The sequence below is a fragment of the Echeneis naucrates genome, chromosome 16, assembly GCF_900963305.1.
Source record: "Echeneis naucrates chromosome 16, fEcheNa1.1, whole genome shotgun sequence".
Lineage (NCBI taxonomy): Eukaryota > Metazoa > Chordata > Actinopteri > Carangiformes > Echeneidae > Echeneis > Echeneis naucrates.
Genome location: NC_042526.1, coordinates 13,210,966 through 13,225,516, shown reverse-complemented (window position 1 = coordinate 13,225,516; position 14,551 = coordinate 13,210,966). Strand labels below are relative to the sequence as shown.

The 14,551-nt window shown below is 39.3% G+C and overlaps 1 protein-coding gene across 1 annotated transcript; it reads right to left on the bottom strand.

Moving 5' to 3' along the window:
* Nucleotides 1-11,954: 11,954 nt before the first annotated feature.
* Nucleotides 11,955-13,580, bottom strand: c2cd4a (C2 calcium dependent domain containing 4A). Its single transcript, XM_029523646.1, has 2 exons — nt 13,453-13,580; nt 11,955-13,336 (listed from the first exon to the last, which is right to left on the bottom strand). The coding sequence occupies exon 2, from the start codon at nt 13,307-13,309 to the stop codon at nt 11,963-11,965; it is 1,347 nt and encodes a 448-aa protein (XP_029379506.1). The 5' UTR covers nt 13,310-13,336; nt 13,453-13,580; the 3' UTR covers nt 11,955-11,962.
* Nucleotides 13,581-14,551: the final 971 nt, after the last annotated feature.

Here is a 14,551-nt window from a genome sequence, read left to right as displayed (position 1 = left end):
CTTTTACAAATAATGAATGAATGAATTTGTGCTATGAAGAAAATAAGCTTACAGAAATACAAAAACATCAATTATGAATTTTGTAAAAAAATTCAATCAATATTTAAATAATTTGCTTATTTACCACAATTAACAATTAATTACATTTCATATTTAAAGAAATTTTGTCTCCTGTTTTTTTACATTTCATCCCTGCATCATGAATGCATTACATTTATTGTGTGTTGGTGCTATTTTTGCAAGCTCTTATGAATTAGGGGCTTTGGAGAGGGATAAAAATATTACCGTGCACTGCAAAACCCTAGTGTGGTTCCAGCTGAGGAATCTACTCCTTTGTGTAGTTGGGCTTGTTTTTTGTTATACCGATATTCATATTCCTACATTTGACCATTTTTTAGAAATTAAGAATTATATGAGTTACGAATTGTGACCATGTTCAAAGTTGTTTAACAACGTTTTAATAGTGACAATAAAGAATCTTATCTAATTTTATCGGCATAAGAAATCTCAAATTAAACTTCACAAAAAATAGCAGTACATTTTAACAATAATAAATATGACATTATTTAAATAATATGCTGTCAAGAAACATAGAAGAAATTCTTTATTTCTACAGTGCAATTTTTTCACAAGATAATAATAAAAAAATAAAATAAAAAAAAACCCAATAACAACAACAACACACAATCAGTGTCTAACTGTTTTTCAGCATTTCATTCCCTGAAAACCTAATGGTTCTCCCGCTCTGGTCGAGTATTTATTCGACACACAGAGTATGTGCAGCCTGTCTTTCTGAATCATTGCTGTCTTGCTGCAAACCCCTCTGTACAGCCGAGCACACTATCCATATTCATGTGATTTTTGCCGGAAGGCATTGGTGTCTACTAAAAATAGCATGATGAGAGAAAGGGTCTCACACTGTGTATCCTAACATTCATGAGCCCAGTCCCAGTGATTGGTTGTAAACAAGTGTCTCTTTACTGAGAACATACTTCATGTTCTTGTGAAAACACTTGTTAAGAATTGCCACGGGCCAGAATAAAGAGATATTGAAGGTGCATCGTGTATATCAACAGTCATGGTCTCCTAATTTTTTTTTTTTTTTTGGTGGGGGGCGGGGTTTACACAATAAAAAGATCAGGGTGATCGGTGTGTTCATGCCCAGGGGTATCCTGCAACATTTCCACTACTGTCACTGTGTATGAGTGTGTGTGCACGTGTGCTATGATACATGGTCCAATAGCTGATGTGTTTCTGTGCATATTTGGTTTCATGTGCAAGAGATATTAACAAGTATAGCCAAAGGAAGCATGAGGGATTTTTTTTTTTATATATATATATATCTTAAGAATATTTCACAGAATATATCAGAGTTCACAGAGAGTACATTTAAAATCCCACGTGAGGATGGGTTTCAAAGACAAATTGGATTTGGTCCGAGACCGAGTTGGCAAGCCAACACCAGCAGATGGCAGCAGACATCAAGCTGCTGTTGAAGTGCAGACTACCTGCTCTCAACATTTTCCAAATGAGCACAGCTGGTTCTATTAAAATGGAAACTATACTGAGAATTGATTAAAACGTATCACTGTCACAACATAGCTCCTCAATTTCCTCTACTTAAGCACACAAATACATAGTAAACCAACACATTTCAACCACCAATCCAGAAAAACACAATGTTTTTTAAAGCAGCTGCTGAGGCAATACAATTTCCTCATTAAAAGGCATAATATGGTGCTTTAGCTTGGTTCTAGGTCACTTAAAATCACTCAAATGTAACTAACAACGGGTATTTACTGGCAAAAGTGAGCAGCAGAACATTTTAAACTAAATTGGTGGTGAAGTGCTATTTTGAGCCAAATACTTTACATACAGATTTTCTTGGACCAAAAGGACGTGTGTTAAAATGTATGCAGGCCCATACTAGTGTGGCAAAAATGCAGGTCATTTCCGTTTTGAAGAAATAAATGACTGAGGAGCCCGAGGCTATAGTCTGGCCTCACAAAAACCGGACATGGAAACTGTGACAAAGTGTCTGAAAGCCTGAGAGAATATTTGCTCAGTTTGTGTGGGTGGGTATTAATTGAAAAGGACCAAACAGACCCAGGAAAGAAAAGATGGATATTAATTTCACTTTAAATGTGTTCTTAGGGCCATATTCGCCTACCACACAGCATAAAAACGTGGTACAGAAAAAATGATATCCATTCACAAAAGGGCCACCTGCAGGGCATTTCACCATACTTAGCTTTAAGCCCTGTGATGGCCCATATCCAAAAACTGATAAAACCAGTCAGGCAGCTAAAGCATCGTCCTCATGATGAGCAGTTTCATTTGTCTTCTCCAACAACAGCCGTGAGTCACTGACATTATTATTTGTCCACTTTGTGTGCCTCATGCAATTTTCCATGTTAATGTTGCAATACAATTACACTTTTTACAATTATCCTAAAACACAAACTGCAGTTGACAGACACACTCACACACCCATGCAGTGCAGTCACTGCACTGCATGTAACCATCAACATAAACTACACACAGTAACAACCACTTACATATGAATTTCATTATGGATATAGTGTCCACTTTGGAACATGTCGGTCTCAGCTCTGCATTGTAAAACTTGCTCCTATTTCAATTATAGTAGAGGCAGACAAACCTTTCACTTCCACCATTTTTCAGCCTCATCTGTATACCTCAACTCATCTGCACTTTGTAGCCCAGCAATTTTAAGAAAGCTCAGGGATGTGCAGTACATTTTTTCAGTTTTACACTTGTGATGTTTCAAAACATGCTTTTTGGGGTAAGGGCCTGTATACTAATTGCATCATTACGAATCAAAGATGTTTTTCTATCCCCTGGTGCTCGTCATGAAGCCTGGCAGACATTCACCTGAACACATTTGTGAGGTAACAATCTGTGGTGAGCTTTCATTGCCAAGAACAGCAGCCATTGCATATCCATATTCTCACTATTATGTGCTTTGTTTCAGGTACATTGAAACCATGCTTTTATAAGGGGCCATAGTCCTTCCAGCAAACCTTGAATCCCAGACACAGACACAGTATGGACACTGTTGTGATGCAAAAACATAGGCCATGCACAAACATATGCTTTCACTCTTAATTGACTGTAGTACTAACATGTGTACCAACACATGCAGCCTTACATGGTGTGAAACATGTGCCCTGCTGCTACCTGAGCTTTGTGCCCTTTGAAACGCTCACTTTCAACTAGCTGCATGGGGCCAAGGATTTCAGGTTACAGAAAATATGCTGTATTGTGGTGGCAAGAATTTACCAATTGAATCAATTCAAGTTTTGATCATTGAAGGAAATTAAAGATTCACTAAGCCTCCAGCACATTAGGATGCCTGCACTGCTAATCAAAACATAAATTTTTCAATTGTGAATCGAGACAGTGTGGCAGAACAAGTAATGAAGTGAATAATTGCAGGATTTCACAGATAAAGTGCTGTGAGACACAATGTGGTATGGAAGCTTTGTTGTACTGAGCCCGTCTACAGTCACAGCAGCTTCAAATGTGATTTGGTTCTTTATTTTTTTTTTTTTTTAACCTTGGCTCACAGTTACGAAATAGAGAATATAACCATCAAATATCACTGGGTGAGAATAAGAGTATCAAGGCCCTCACAAACATCTGAAACGGATAATGATGAAAATAATCAGGCAGCCCTTAATTATTAATAGGTGACTATAACACCTTCATCGGTCACCAATTTCAAAACAGTGATTCATATATATTAGTCACTTGTTTTCCCTTGATACTACTGAATGAACCATGATAAAAAAAAATAAATAGCTCAGTCAGTAAGTCAGTGCTGATGAAACAGTTTTGTAATTAGGTTAAAATAGACTGTGCACAGTTTATGTTTGGTGTCTGGGCTCTGACCTCATCACTGGCCTTTAGCATACACCAGCTTAAGCAAAGCACAGACATTAAATACTGGGGCCAACGCCAGCTGCTATTGTGTGGATAACATATGAGTCATGTAAGGATTAATAAACAGTATCTGTGTGTGAACCAGGCAATAGCAATCACATATAGTAACAACCCCCCAAACAAAATGGACGCATGGATCCAGTTATCCACCTCAAAATGCAACAGCCAGTTTGGATTCAACGATTTGTTAATTCTCTGCAACGGCGAAATAATTTTTAATTTGCTAGATGACAGAAGAATAGATAAACAACTTTATAAGATTGGTTGATTACTTAAGTGGGAAGTATATTTCACCACTGCACAACTCAACATCATGGCCGGACCATAATATAACCACAACAATGTGATATTTACAATGAGACTTATCGACACACTTCTTTGTGACACAGATTTTGAAGACAAATAAAGAACCGTGTGTGCAGGTTGTTAGGAAACACGCGGCGCTGCCGAATGACGCAGCGGGCTAGCATCGTTAGCATCGTTAGCATCGTGACCGCAGACCGACACTCACCTGGTTGGGCCGAAGCAGTGACACCCAGAGTCCGAGCTCAGGAAGCCGAGGGATGGACAGCCATGGGCCGGCATCACAGCAACGAAATCCACCGCTGAAGTCATCAACGAAGAAGTCCAACAAATGCCGCTCGGTAACTTTCCCTGCCAAAATGTGCATACTTCTGTAGGCCATACTTCTGTAGACACGTTTCCATGTTTAGGAAGCAACTGTGTTTTGCTCCAATGCTAGTTAGCAAAAAAAAAAAAAAAAACCACGGCGAGTTAGCATCAATTATCAACCCGCCAGTGGAACCATCCAAGCAGATCAGTTGTCTAGTTGGCGGAAAAGTTAACTGGCTCCCTCATCGGTTAGAAGCTCATAACTGGGAACTGGTATCCAAATGGATGGGTGGGGGGGCATACTCTATTAAAGCATTAGCACTTGGCAGGTGTAACAGGTCCCCCCCCCACACACACACACACACACACACACACACACACACACACACAACTCCATCAAATGAAGGCATAAAAACTACACATTTGGAGAAGCAGCTTCTGTTTCTGTTGTGTTTCAGCATGTTCCAATATTTGCCATCAAGGTTTTTGAAAAATGAACAGTGTCGATCTGAGCTAATCAATATTGGCTGATGTCACCTTCAGGTGCATGTGTTTGTTCTCTGTGTTTGTTGTGTGATGGGAAACAAACAAACCAAAAAAAAATACTTTAAGGTTCAGTTAATGCAAAAACTAAGCAGCAGACAGCAATGCAACAGAGCTGACAGCGTCCAGAGCTTCAATAGATAGTCCAGTGATATGCAACGCAGCAAGTCCTGTTCAAATTTATTACTTACTTGTGTTTTTCATACTTCTTTCCTCCAAAATCCTTGCAAAAGAAATTGCTGTTGGACCAAGTACAATAATAAAATAAATAAAAATACAAGTGTACAAACAGAAGACGATCAGATTTTAAATAGATTAGTAGTCATTCAATTTTTCAACCTATAAAACCAATAAAATGTCACTATTTTTCATGGGTTTTGGCTTCCCACATTTATACCTTCCATCTTTCACAGCACTGAGTATATGAGATGGGTCTTGTTCAGATAGACAAATTACACAGTGTCCAGACTTTGAAGATTAGATCACAGAATAACGGGGGCCGTACAGTGCTTGTAGATCGATAACATAATTTTAATATAGCAATTCTCCTCAGTGTCAAAAGGTGAACTTGATTCAGATGCTTGTCAACACTGTGATGTTATCACAAAGTTTGCCTGAGATCTGAGCTGGTTTTAGTAATACAAAAAATGTGTTGCAAGCAACATACTGAAGTAAAGCACTATTCAAATGTTAATACAGGCAGAAGCACGTATTTCAAAATGGCAAACCTATCAACCTATAAAGAAGGCATGGCTTTAGTTTTATGATGCAGTAGAGAGGATTTAGTGTTTAAAGGTGCAACAATTCTATTAGTCCTTTAGGGGCAAGACATAATTCTGGCACTTTGACTAGAATACATGTCACAGCTATCTACCTAATTGAAGAGGAATGGTTTTGGATTTTGATAGCAAAGCTGCACCTGAAGGATTTAATTTTTATAACGTAGCTCGAGATACCTGAGTCAGTGCACTCTTAACATCAACAGCTGCAGTAACTCCTTGGTTACAACCAAGCGATGAGAGATTTATTAAAGCAGTAGCAGTGCTTCAAAAGAAACCAATTCTTCCCACATCTGACTTATTGCAGCAGTGGTCTCTGGCTTTGACTACCATGGCAAATGAGGCTTATGCTAACTTGAAAGTGCAGTCTCAGAGCTTCAAGTATAAATGTTTCATGGTTAAACTCAGCTGTCTCTCCTGAGGCAAGCTCTTTCCTCAGTGCCATGGGCACTAATACACTAGCACAAAATGACAGTGCACTTTACCCTGGTTTGTAACAGTTTATGGTCCGGTAAACTAAACAAATAAACAAAAAGAAAAGCCATCTAACTTCCATGTTTACTCATTTTGCTGTTAAATAGGAGGCTGTGAATCATTTATTACCTATAATCTCTGTTATATTTGCAGCCCTTTTGTGAATGATATAATGATACAGTACCTCAAAAACATTTCTAAGTATTAATAGATCGCCATAGCAGTGACTGGATGTTGACCTACAGTGCCGATAGACAATGAACACATCTTTATTGAATTGCAACTCTGAGTGAGGATGAGGATTTCTCAGTTTATGAGTAGTAAAAGATAGCTCTCTCTGACAGCTGAATTTTAATATATGTTTGGTGTTTATGGTTATACAAAGTACCTTGACAATGTGTTCACTTATCCTTCCCCTTTCATGTCTCGTGGGGGTGCTGGAGCCAATCCCAGCTCACATTGGGCAAGGGTGGGGTACACCTTGGACAGTCCATCACAGGGCCAGACAGACAGAGACGAACAACCGCTCACACTCATACCTATGAGCAATTTAGAGTCACCCTTGACAATGTCTTTCTCTCCTCAAATATGATAATTAAGATTACAAATTATGTGAGGTTATAAACTAACTCTCCAAATAAACAATAGGCTCAACAGTCCACAACTTTTATAACATCTCAAAGTCAAGGACAAACAAAGTTGAGGGAACTGGGACTGTGAATTTCCTCTGTGGTTTGGATGTTGGTTGTGTAAGTGGATCATAGGAAATAGGACAGAAAAAAATGACACGGGCAGACCTAGATGTGTCTCATTGTCTCATTCTCTCAGGGAACCTGATCAAGTAACAGACTGTATATTGACCAGGCAGACAAAACTCCCAGTTTAATGACAACAAGGGTATTGTATTGAACAAAGGGAGCTCTGATCTAAAATGAGATATTAACTATATGAAATGAAGCTTGCTTGAAAATAAGTTTGACTGAATCTCTAACTATATGTCTGTACAGTATGTTTATCTCAGAACAGCACAGAATATTCACAATACATAATCCTTCCTGCCTCCCACTTCATTTTAGATGCACAGGAAGAATGCATTGACGGCTGGCTTTGGATCCAAGCAGAAGCAGCATGACTGATGCTGAGATGCGTCTGAATCAAACAGACAGGGACAGCCTCTATCAACCTATGTGTTGAAATAAAAGCATCTCACACATGAAAGGCAGGATCTCCATGGTTTCCCCTAGAGCTGGGCTTCGTTGCCATGGGAGTGGAAGGCACTATTGGAAGAGGTAAAACACAAAAAGAAAGGCAGTAAGCCAGTGTCATCCTTCCATGTAGGGTAGTTTATTTTGAGCCTTTCAGTTCAGATACACTTGTCATTGTGTTCTTATTGTGTTTTTTCTAATGTCAAATTTCTGTAAAAGATGCTCTGGAATATAGTGTCTATAATTAGCTTTAATTCAACAAGTCTAGCTATTCCTGTGTCATCACCACCCCCACACCTCTTTCCTGTCACGTGACCTGTTCGTGGCAAACTGTTTGCCTAACTGTGTAATGGCTGTTTAACCAAGCCCTGCTCTGGTTGTCATAATGCAATTTACCATCCCATCAGCATGTGCCTGTTCCTGAGACGGATCAGGGAAATCACATAGGGCCACCGAGAAATGAACACACACAACCAGCGTGTTACACAAGGCTTCATGATAAGTTATTATTAGCCTTTTACTTCTTCCTGACACACTATCAAGTTACCCAATAACTAAGCATCCATGCTTGTGAATAATTGTTTTATGCAGCCAGACAAGCATGATGTACCGAGGGCTTTGTGTAGTGTCTCAGGGTACACGCAACAGAGCAAGGTCAAATGTTTTCAAATGCCTTGGTTCTGTTTATATAAGTCTGATCAGATGTGAGGAAGTCCAGCCTACAGTATGTGTGGTTGTTATGTTCCAACCAGGTCACGGTTGGACTCAGCTCCATGATGCGCCTGAAATGATTGAATACGTGTTGTAACACAAGGCAGGTGCACAGTCCCAGCAATGAGTCTGCTACGTGCAGCATGGTTTTTTCTTGGCCATATTGTAAACTGTGAATGTCTATACAGATAATATGTTGCAGGAAGTTTATTTTGTGTCATTGTTACAATGATGTTAAGAAATCTGTCAGTGGTAGAATGAATGGCCTGAATTATAAAACTGGCATATTGAAAAGGTCAAAAAATTGGGATAATTCAAGCCCAGTCAAGTTTCTAAGTTTCTGTCTCCATACACAAGGATTATATGACATAGAATAACTCCTTATTATAAAAATTATAATAATGATATATAACTTATAAACAAATTACTGTTTATGCTAAATTTACAATTAAGTTAATTAAATATATTAAACATATACTGCAGACTCCACCAGGCAAAACCAGGGTGTGTGTGTCAGAGAGAGAAAGAGAGTGTCTGTCTGTTTCAGTCAGATCTGGTTTCATCTTGTGTCATGATTTGTCCTCACACAAACTAATGACGCAGGTCGTCACTTCCATTAATTTGGTTCAGTGCTGGCAGGACTGGCCAATGTTCACTTGTTTGAAGAGTGGGTTATAAACAGTGATGTCATGGCCCTGAGACTGCAGTCGCCCACAGTCACATCTCTATCACCATGGAATATTTTAAGCCTGTTTTATTAGGTCATTTGATGGCAGTTGTTTAATATTTAAGACAAGATTGAATTTTGTGTACATTTCTTAAATCAAGTGCAGGATTTCCAGCACATAGGTGTTCAATATCCTAGATAGTCAAGTCAAACATAGTTTTCATTAATGGTCATTTGTGTACGTGCAGGCAAAAGCGTTTCGTAATTGGGCTATAGGTGTTAGACATCTGAACATGACACAAAGCCTTTCTTTCAGGATATATAATGCATTGCAGTGGGAGGTGGATAACAAATAACAATAGAGCTAGACTAGCTTTTGTCACCCCATCTCAAAAGCTGCGCACGTAAGAAGGTGGAGTAAAGAACATTCCGGTAACCACATTGATCAAACATGATCACAGTGATATTTTAAGGTGTATGTTGTATTTTTTGGCACAATATAAGAGCCTGGTAAAATAGAAAACAAGATAAGGGAACTGGTTCCAACAGATTCGTTTACGTAGGAAGGTTTTTTAAATAAGACAAGTGAGATACGGCAGAGGAAGGGAACGGTTTACATTTCTTGATAAGAAAACATTCTCTTTCCATTTGAAGAAACTAGACAACAGTGGAAGGGGTGTGATGTGAGCTGAACATGGGAAAGGGACCTTTTCACCATTGAAGTATACTTGATAATTTTGAACTGCACTTGTTGCCAGTTCCAGCTCATTACTTTGATACTGTAAATGTGCATTAGCTGGGCAAAGGCATCGCGGTAAATGAAGGTTACCAGGCAACTGTTTTCAGACACTTCAGATAAAGCCAGTGCACTTCCCCTTTGGTGCGTTCACGTTCATGATGCACAGCTCTTAGAGAGACAGATGTTTCCTACAGATAAAATGAAAGTTCTTTCAAAATCAGTTTGAAGCAGAAAACACTGCAAAAAAAGGAGAAACATATGGAGTACAATTTCTTCTGTAAATGTAAAGGCAATGTCTGTTTAAATGACAAAAGCATGACGCATACTCACATACTTGCTTTTGTCCAATACAGGGCAGTGTGAGGCCAATCTTGTTGCTTCTGAGGCTGTGGTTTTCAAGGATTTCAAGGATTAATCATTGTCATTATTGGACACTTTTATTCGGTGTCTGTGGGTAGATACATTTTTGTATGGGTGGCACCAGCATGGATTAAGGTCCTAAAGCAGTACTAACCGATGCGGTATATAAAAACCAAAGCTTCTGCTCTTTTGAATGAAGATAGATTAGTGGAAATCCCTCTGAATCCTATCAGTGGTTGACCAGCAAGGGGAATCACAGGTAATTCTCATTTATTACAGGGCATTTCACAGCTGAGTCAACACTCGATACAAAAGTGTCCAACAGTATCAGCCTCCTTGCAGAATCTGGAAACGCATCCTGTGTGCAGAGGGCTATTGTTGAAAAATGTGTCATCTGTGTGGGATTTTTATTGGTTTCTTTGTCAAAAATTATAATGATATGTTGCTATGTATTACAGTAACGCAAAAGCCTGTGTATTAAGCCCGGTATTATAGTAACACAAAAGCCCTATTTCCATCTAAACAATTGAGAGGGGATTGCAGGTTCTTTGTGGCCCTGCTGAAATCGTGGTTCAAACTGAAAGTGGATCATGAGCTATATTTGTCCAGAGGCTTTTCTCAGTGGCACAATGCAAACAGTAAAATCTCATGAAATATTTGCATTATAAAGCTTGCGTCATTGCAGACATTGAGCTTTAGAACCGATCTCCCAGCAGGTTATATTATAAATGTCAGCAGCTTTACAGCTATTTATATGCATTTGTGAATGCTTCCCATCTCCCTATACTACTGTATGTTGTTTTGTCATATACTGTATAACCAGCAGTTGCTCCCTTGCAGAGCTTTTCTGAGCCCTGAGAAACCTATTAATCTTTAACTAGGAGCTATAGTGGCAGTCTGTGCTTTTAAGCCTGATCTTTATTGCAGAAAACAGCAGGATATACTTGCCTCTAGTCTACATTAAGAGCTGCTGCTACGTTCACTTGTGTAAACATGTATCTCTGCTGCATCGAGAGATACTGCTGTTTGTACCCAAGATAAATAGTGTTTGTCTGAGTAGCTGTCTCCGTAGAGACCTGTTTTAGTTAGTTCTTAAGCTTTTTAGCCACCGAAATTATATTCAAATGGTTTAAATAATATTTTCTGTCAGAGCTGTGGTTTATACTGCCATGCCTAGCTTTTAAGAGAAAAAAGTGCCATTTCAACTTTTTTTTTCATGACCAAAAAGGAAAAACCTTTATTCAATGAGCTGAAATATTACCAAATTACTTGTAGGTTTTCAAGAGAAATATTAACTTCTTTATAAAAAATGTTGCTCATGAAGCTTCAACTGATATTCATAAAATGTGGTGATAACTGTATTGTAGTGTATCAGTTATGCATGAGTCTGCTCTCTATCATAGATAAACAATCCTTTGAGCAGTAATTAAAATTATGCATAGTCAAAATTCCCCTCTAAGGTTTCTGGTTTCTAGTGATATTTTAATCAGTGGAAAGGTCAGGAAGAAAACAACAGGCTTAGGAGAAACATGAGATGGTGGTTGTCTCATGTCAGTTGATGCTGTAGCCACATTAACGCACCAATGAATTAAAAGATGTATATCATTTTTCTATTATGCTTGGTTTTGCTTATGAAAAATAATAAGGTAAGTGTGCGCTTCTGTATTGTTATTTATTTCTTTATTTTTCTGGAGGTGCATTTGTTCAACATGGTGCTTTCCCTGAAATTGAAAATTTCCTGTATAAATCAGCACAGATGTGTCAATTAAGAGTCTTTTGAATAGTATAAAAGACAAACAAAGTCAGTGTTTTCCATAATTTAATTATTAGAAAATCTTGATTTACAATACAAAAATGAAAATAAATAATTGGATAAATAAATAAACTGATAAGGAAGTATTTGGGTTTATAATGGCACAATGCTAGAAAGAGGCAAATCGCAATCACCGAGCAGATAGTCTCTTTTCAGGGTGGACATTTTGTTCACCACTTTAAAGCGAAGGGACCGTTGGCTCAGGTCCTCCTCTGAGATACCATCAAAGAAGAAATCTTCATTGAAGATGGGATTACAGCTCTTTCTGATGACTGTACTGCGTTGCTTCTGGACTTTTCCGGGAACCAGAGAGAGACTGATGCTGCAGTTGATAATCTTAGGATCTACAGAGAGAGGATATAGGCCCTCAGCACTGATCAGTCGAACCCGTAGTCTTTGGTTAGCCAGACAGTACTCTGCTGACAGTCTAAGACTCCCATCTTTGCCTATGGGTACCATTCTTTCTTTCATTATCCTCTCTCTGTTTAGCGTCAACTCCACGGGGAAGATGGTGGGTGGTGCCAGTCTGCAGTTGCTAGGCAGGCCTTCGGCTAACCCCTCTGATGCTCTCCTCATGACATTGGGACTGTTGTCTGTGGAGCTGCCTTCATCTGTGGAAAGGGAATTGTTCCTGGACACCACTGCCTTCCTCGTGTTCCTTGACATCAGTAGTTCATGACTAAGCCCTTTGAAGAGGGAAGACTTGGCAGGGCACCTGGCCAGAAGAGGGGAGCTGAAAGGAGAGGATTCAGTGGAGGAAGTTGTGTCGCTGTCCAGAGCAGTCTGCCAGTTCAGGGTGTAGCATCTCGGTGACAGCCTGGAGGCCAGGTTGTTGAGACAGAAAGAGGAAGGAGAGGAGGAAGGTGAGGTGGAAGGGGAGACTTTGGAGCAAATGCTGGAACGACTCCTGGGCAGCAGCAGGGGAGACGAGCCAGGATCAGAGTGGAAGAGCGACTCCTTCCTTCTGGTGTGGGGGCTCTCCAATAGGGTGCAAAACCCGTAGCACGTCTGGGCCTTGGCCAAGTGTGGAAGGGACAAGGCAGCCTGGCTCTGGGGATCTGCATTGGTGTTCTCCTCGTCACTGCAGCCGTCATAAGGGCTCTCATCCACACTCTCCACCTGAATAATGTGTGGGTTGAGGGGCTCATGATGGATCACTTCTGTTTCAGGGCTAACCCCCTCACAAGGCGACACCTTCATGACACGAGCAGTTCGGCCTTGCTCCGTACTCTTCATCTCATGCAGGGAGGGAATAGTTGGGGGGATGCAGAACTCTGGGATGTTGTCAGGAGTGATGACATTAGGACACAGAAAAATCCTTTTGGATTTATCAACTCTCTCTCCAAACATGATGTCACCAAATTTAAAGCTGAGTTCGGCTGATGGGATGGGCAAGTTTGATCTCTCCACTGACACACGGATCTTTTCCACCGCCCACATGGGTCCTCTTTTAGAAATGGGAAAACTCTGCAAAATCACAAGAATTTGTTACATTTCCTGTTATCAAACACCACAAAATGACTATAAAAGGAATTTGTGCCATAAAATGTAAAATTATTAACTTTCCAGGAATACTATGTTACCTTATATTCTGAAGATTTGGATAATGCAATAAATGTCCGTTATCGGGATGGCTCCAGGGTGTTGGGTGTTGTGACAAATCCCTGCAGCTCTTGTGGTGGCAGATAGAGATCCTCTCTGGTCAAAAGCAGCACAATGTGTGGCTGTTTGAAAGACGTTGGCAGTTTAAATGTGAATCTAACACACGCCCCTTTATGCTGCTTGAACAGGAACCTCCCTCTCTCCTTGGCCTCCGGTTCCCATGGAAATATCCAAACCACAACAGAGCTCAATGGCTCTGTAGTAGCCACTGCACCTTTGGGTAAGATAAGTTCACAACCTGTAAAGTGAGCAACAGTTTTTAAACAAGTGCCAGGCTTTTAACTCATGTTTGCTTTTCCATTTACCAAAATTAGATGGTGTGTGTGACCTTGTTCCATGTATATAAACCCAGTGATCTGATAAGATTATAATTCTGCACCACTTCTAGCACATATGAAGTGCCATTAAATCTAAGTGGAAAAAGTTTGAGGCATTAAGCTGGCCACGCTTAACTGAATGAGAAAAGAGTTACAGATCAATTAGGACTTTAATCTAAAAAGTGATCCAATGATAATAATGGCAGTCATCTGCCAGTGTTGTGGTTATGAATTAAATTTGGTAAGTACTACTGTTTGAACTCTCTGACATGTCTATTTTTCAGATAGCGTGAGTTTTGACTATATATATATATATATATATATATATATATATATATATATATATATATATATATATATATATATTGAAGCTCATCTTGAAAGAAATGCTAAAGTATCTTTGAATAAAACTAATATTGCTATATCATCATGTTATTCTAGACGTAATTTAAACTATAATTTAGCATTTCCCCATGATCCCAGTATTAGGTATCTTCATAATTATTAGAAAGACTTGACATGAAATTCAGAATGATTTTTGGTGCAGGTATTTTTCTCATCAACTAGCACTGCACGAGACTAAAGAAGTGTGTAACAGTGTTGGTAGGACAGAGTATTACACATACATATGTTGGCATTTTTCTAAAATGGCAACATCATTATCAAAGACGTGAAAGCTGTGATGTATTTCTTCTCGCTGTCT

Bases quoted from the DNA above. Each gene is read 5' to 3' on its own strand.
- c2cd4a (XM_029523646.1), bottom strand. From the start codon at position 13,309: ATGTGGGCGGTGGAAAAGATCCGTGTGTCAGTGGAGAGATCAAACTTG.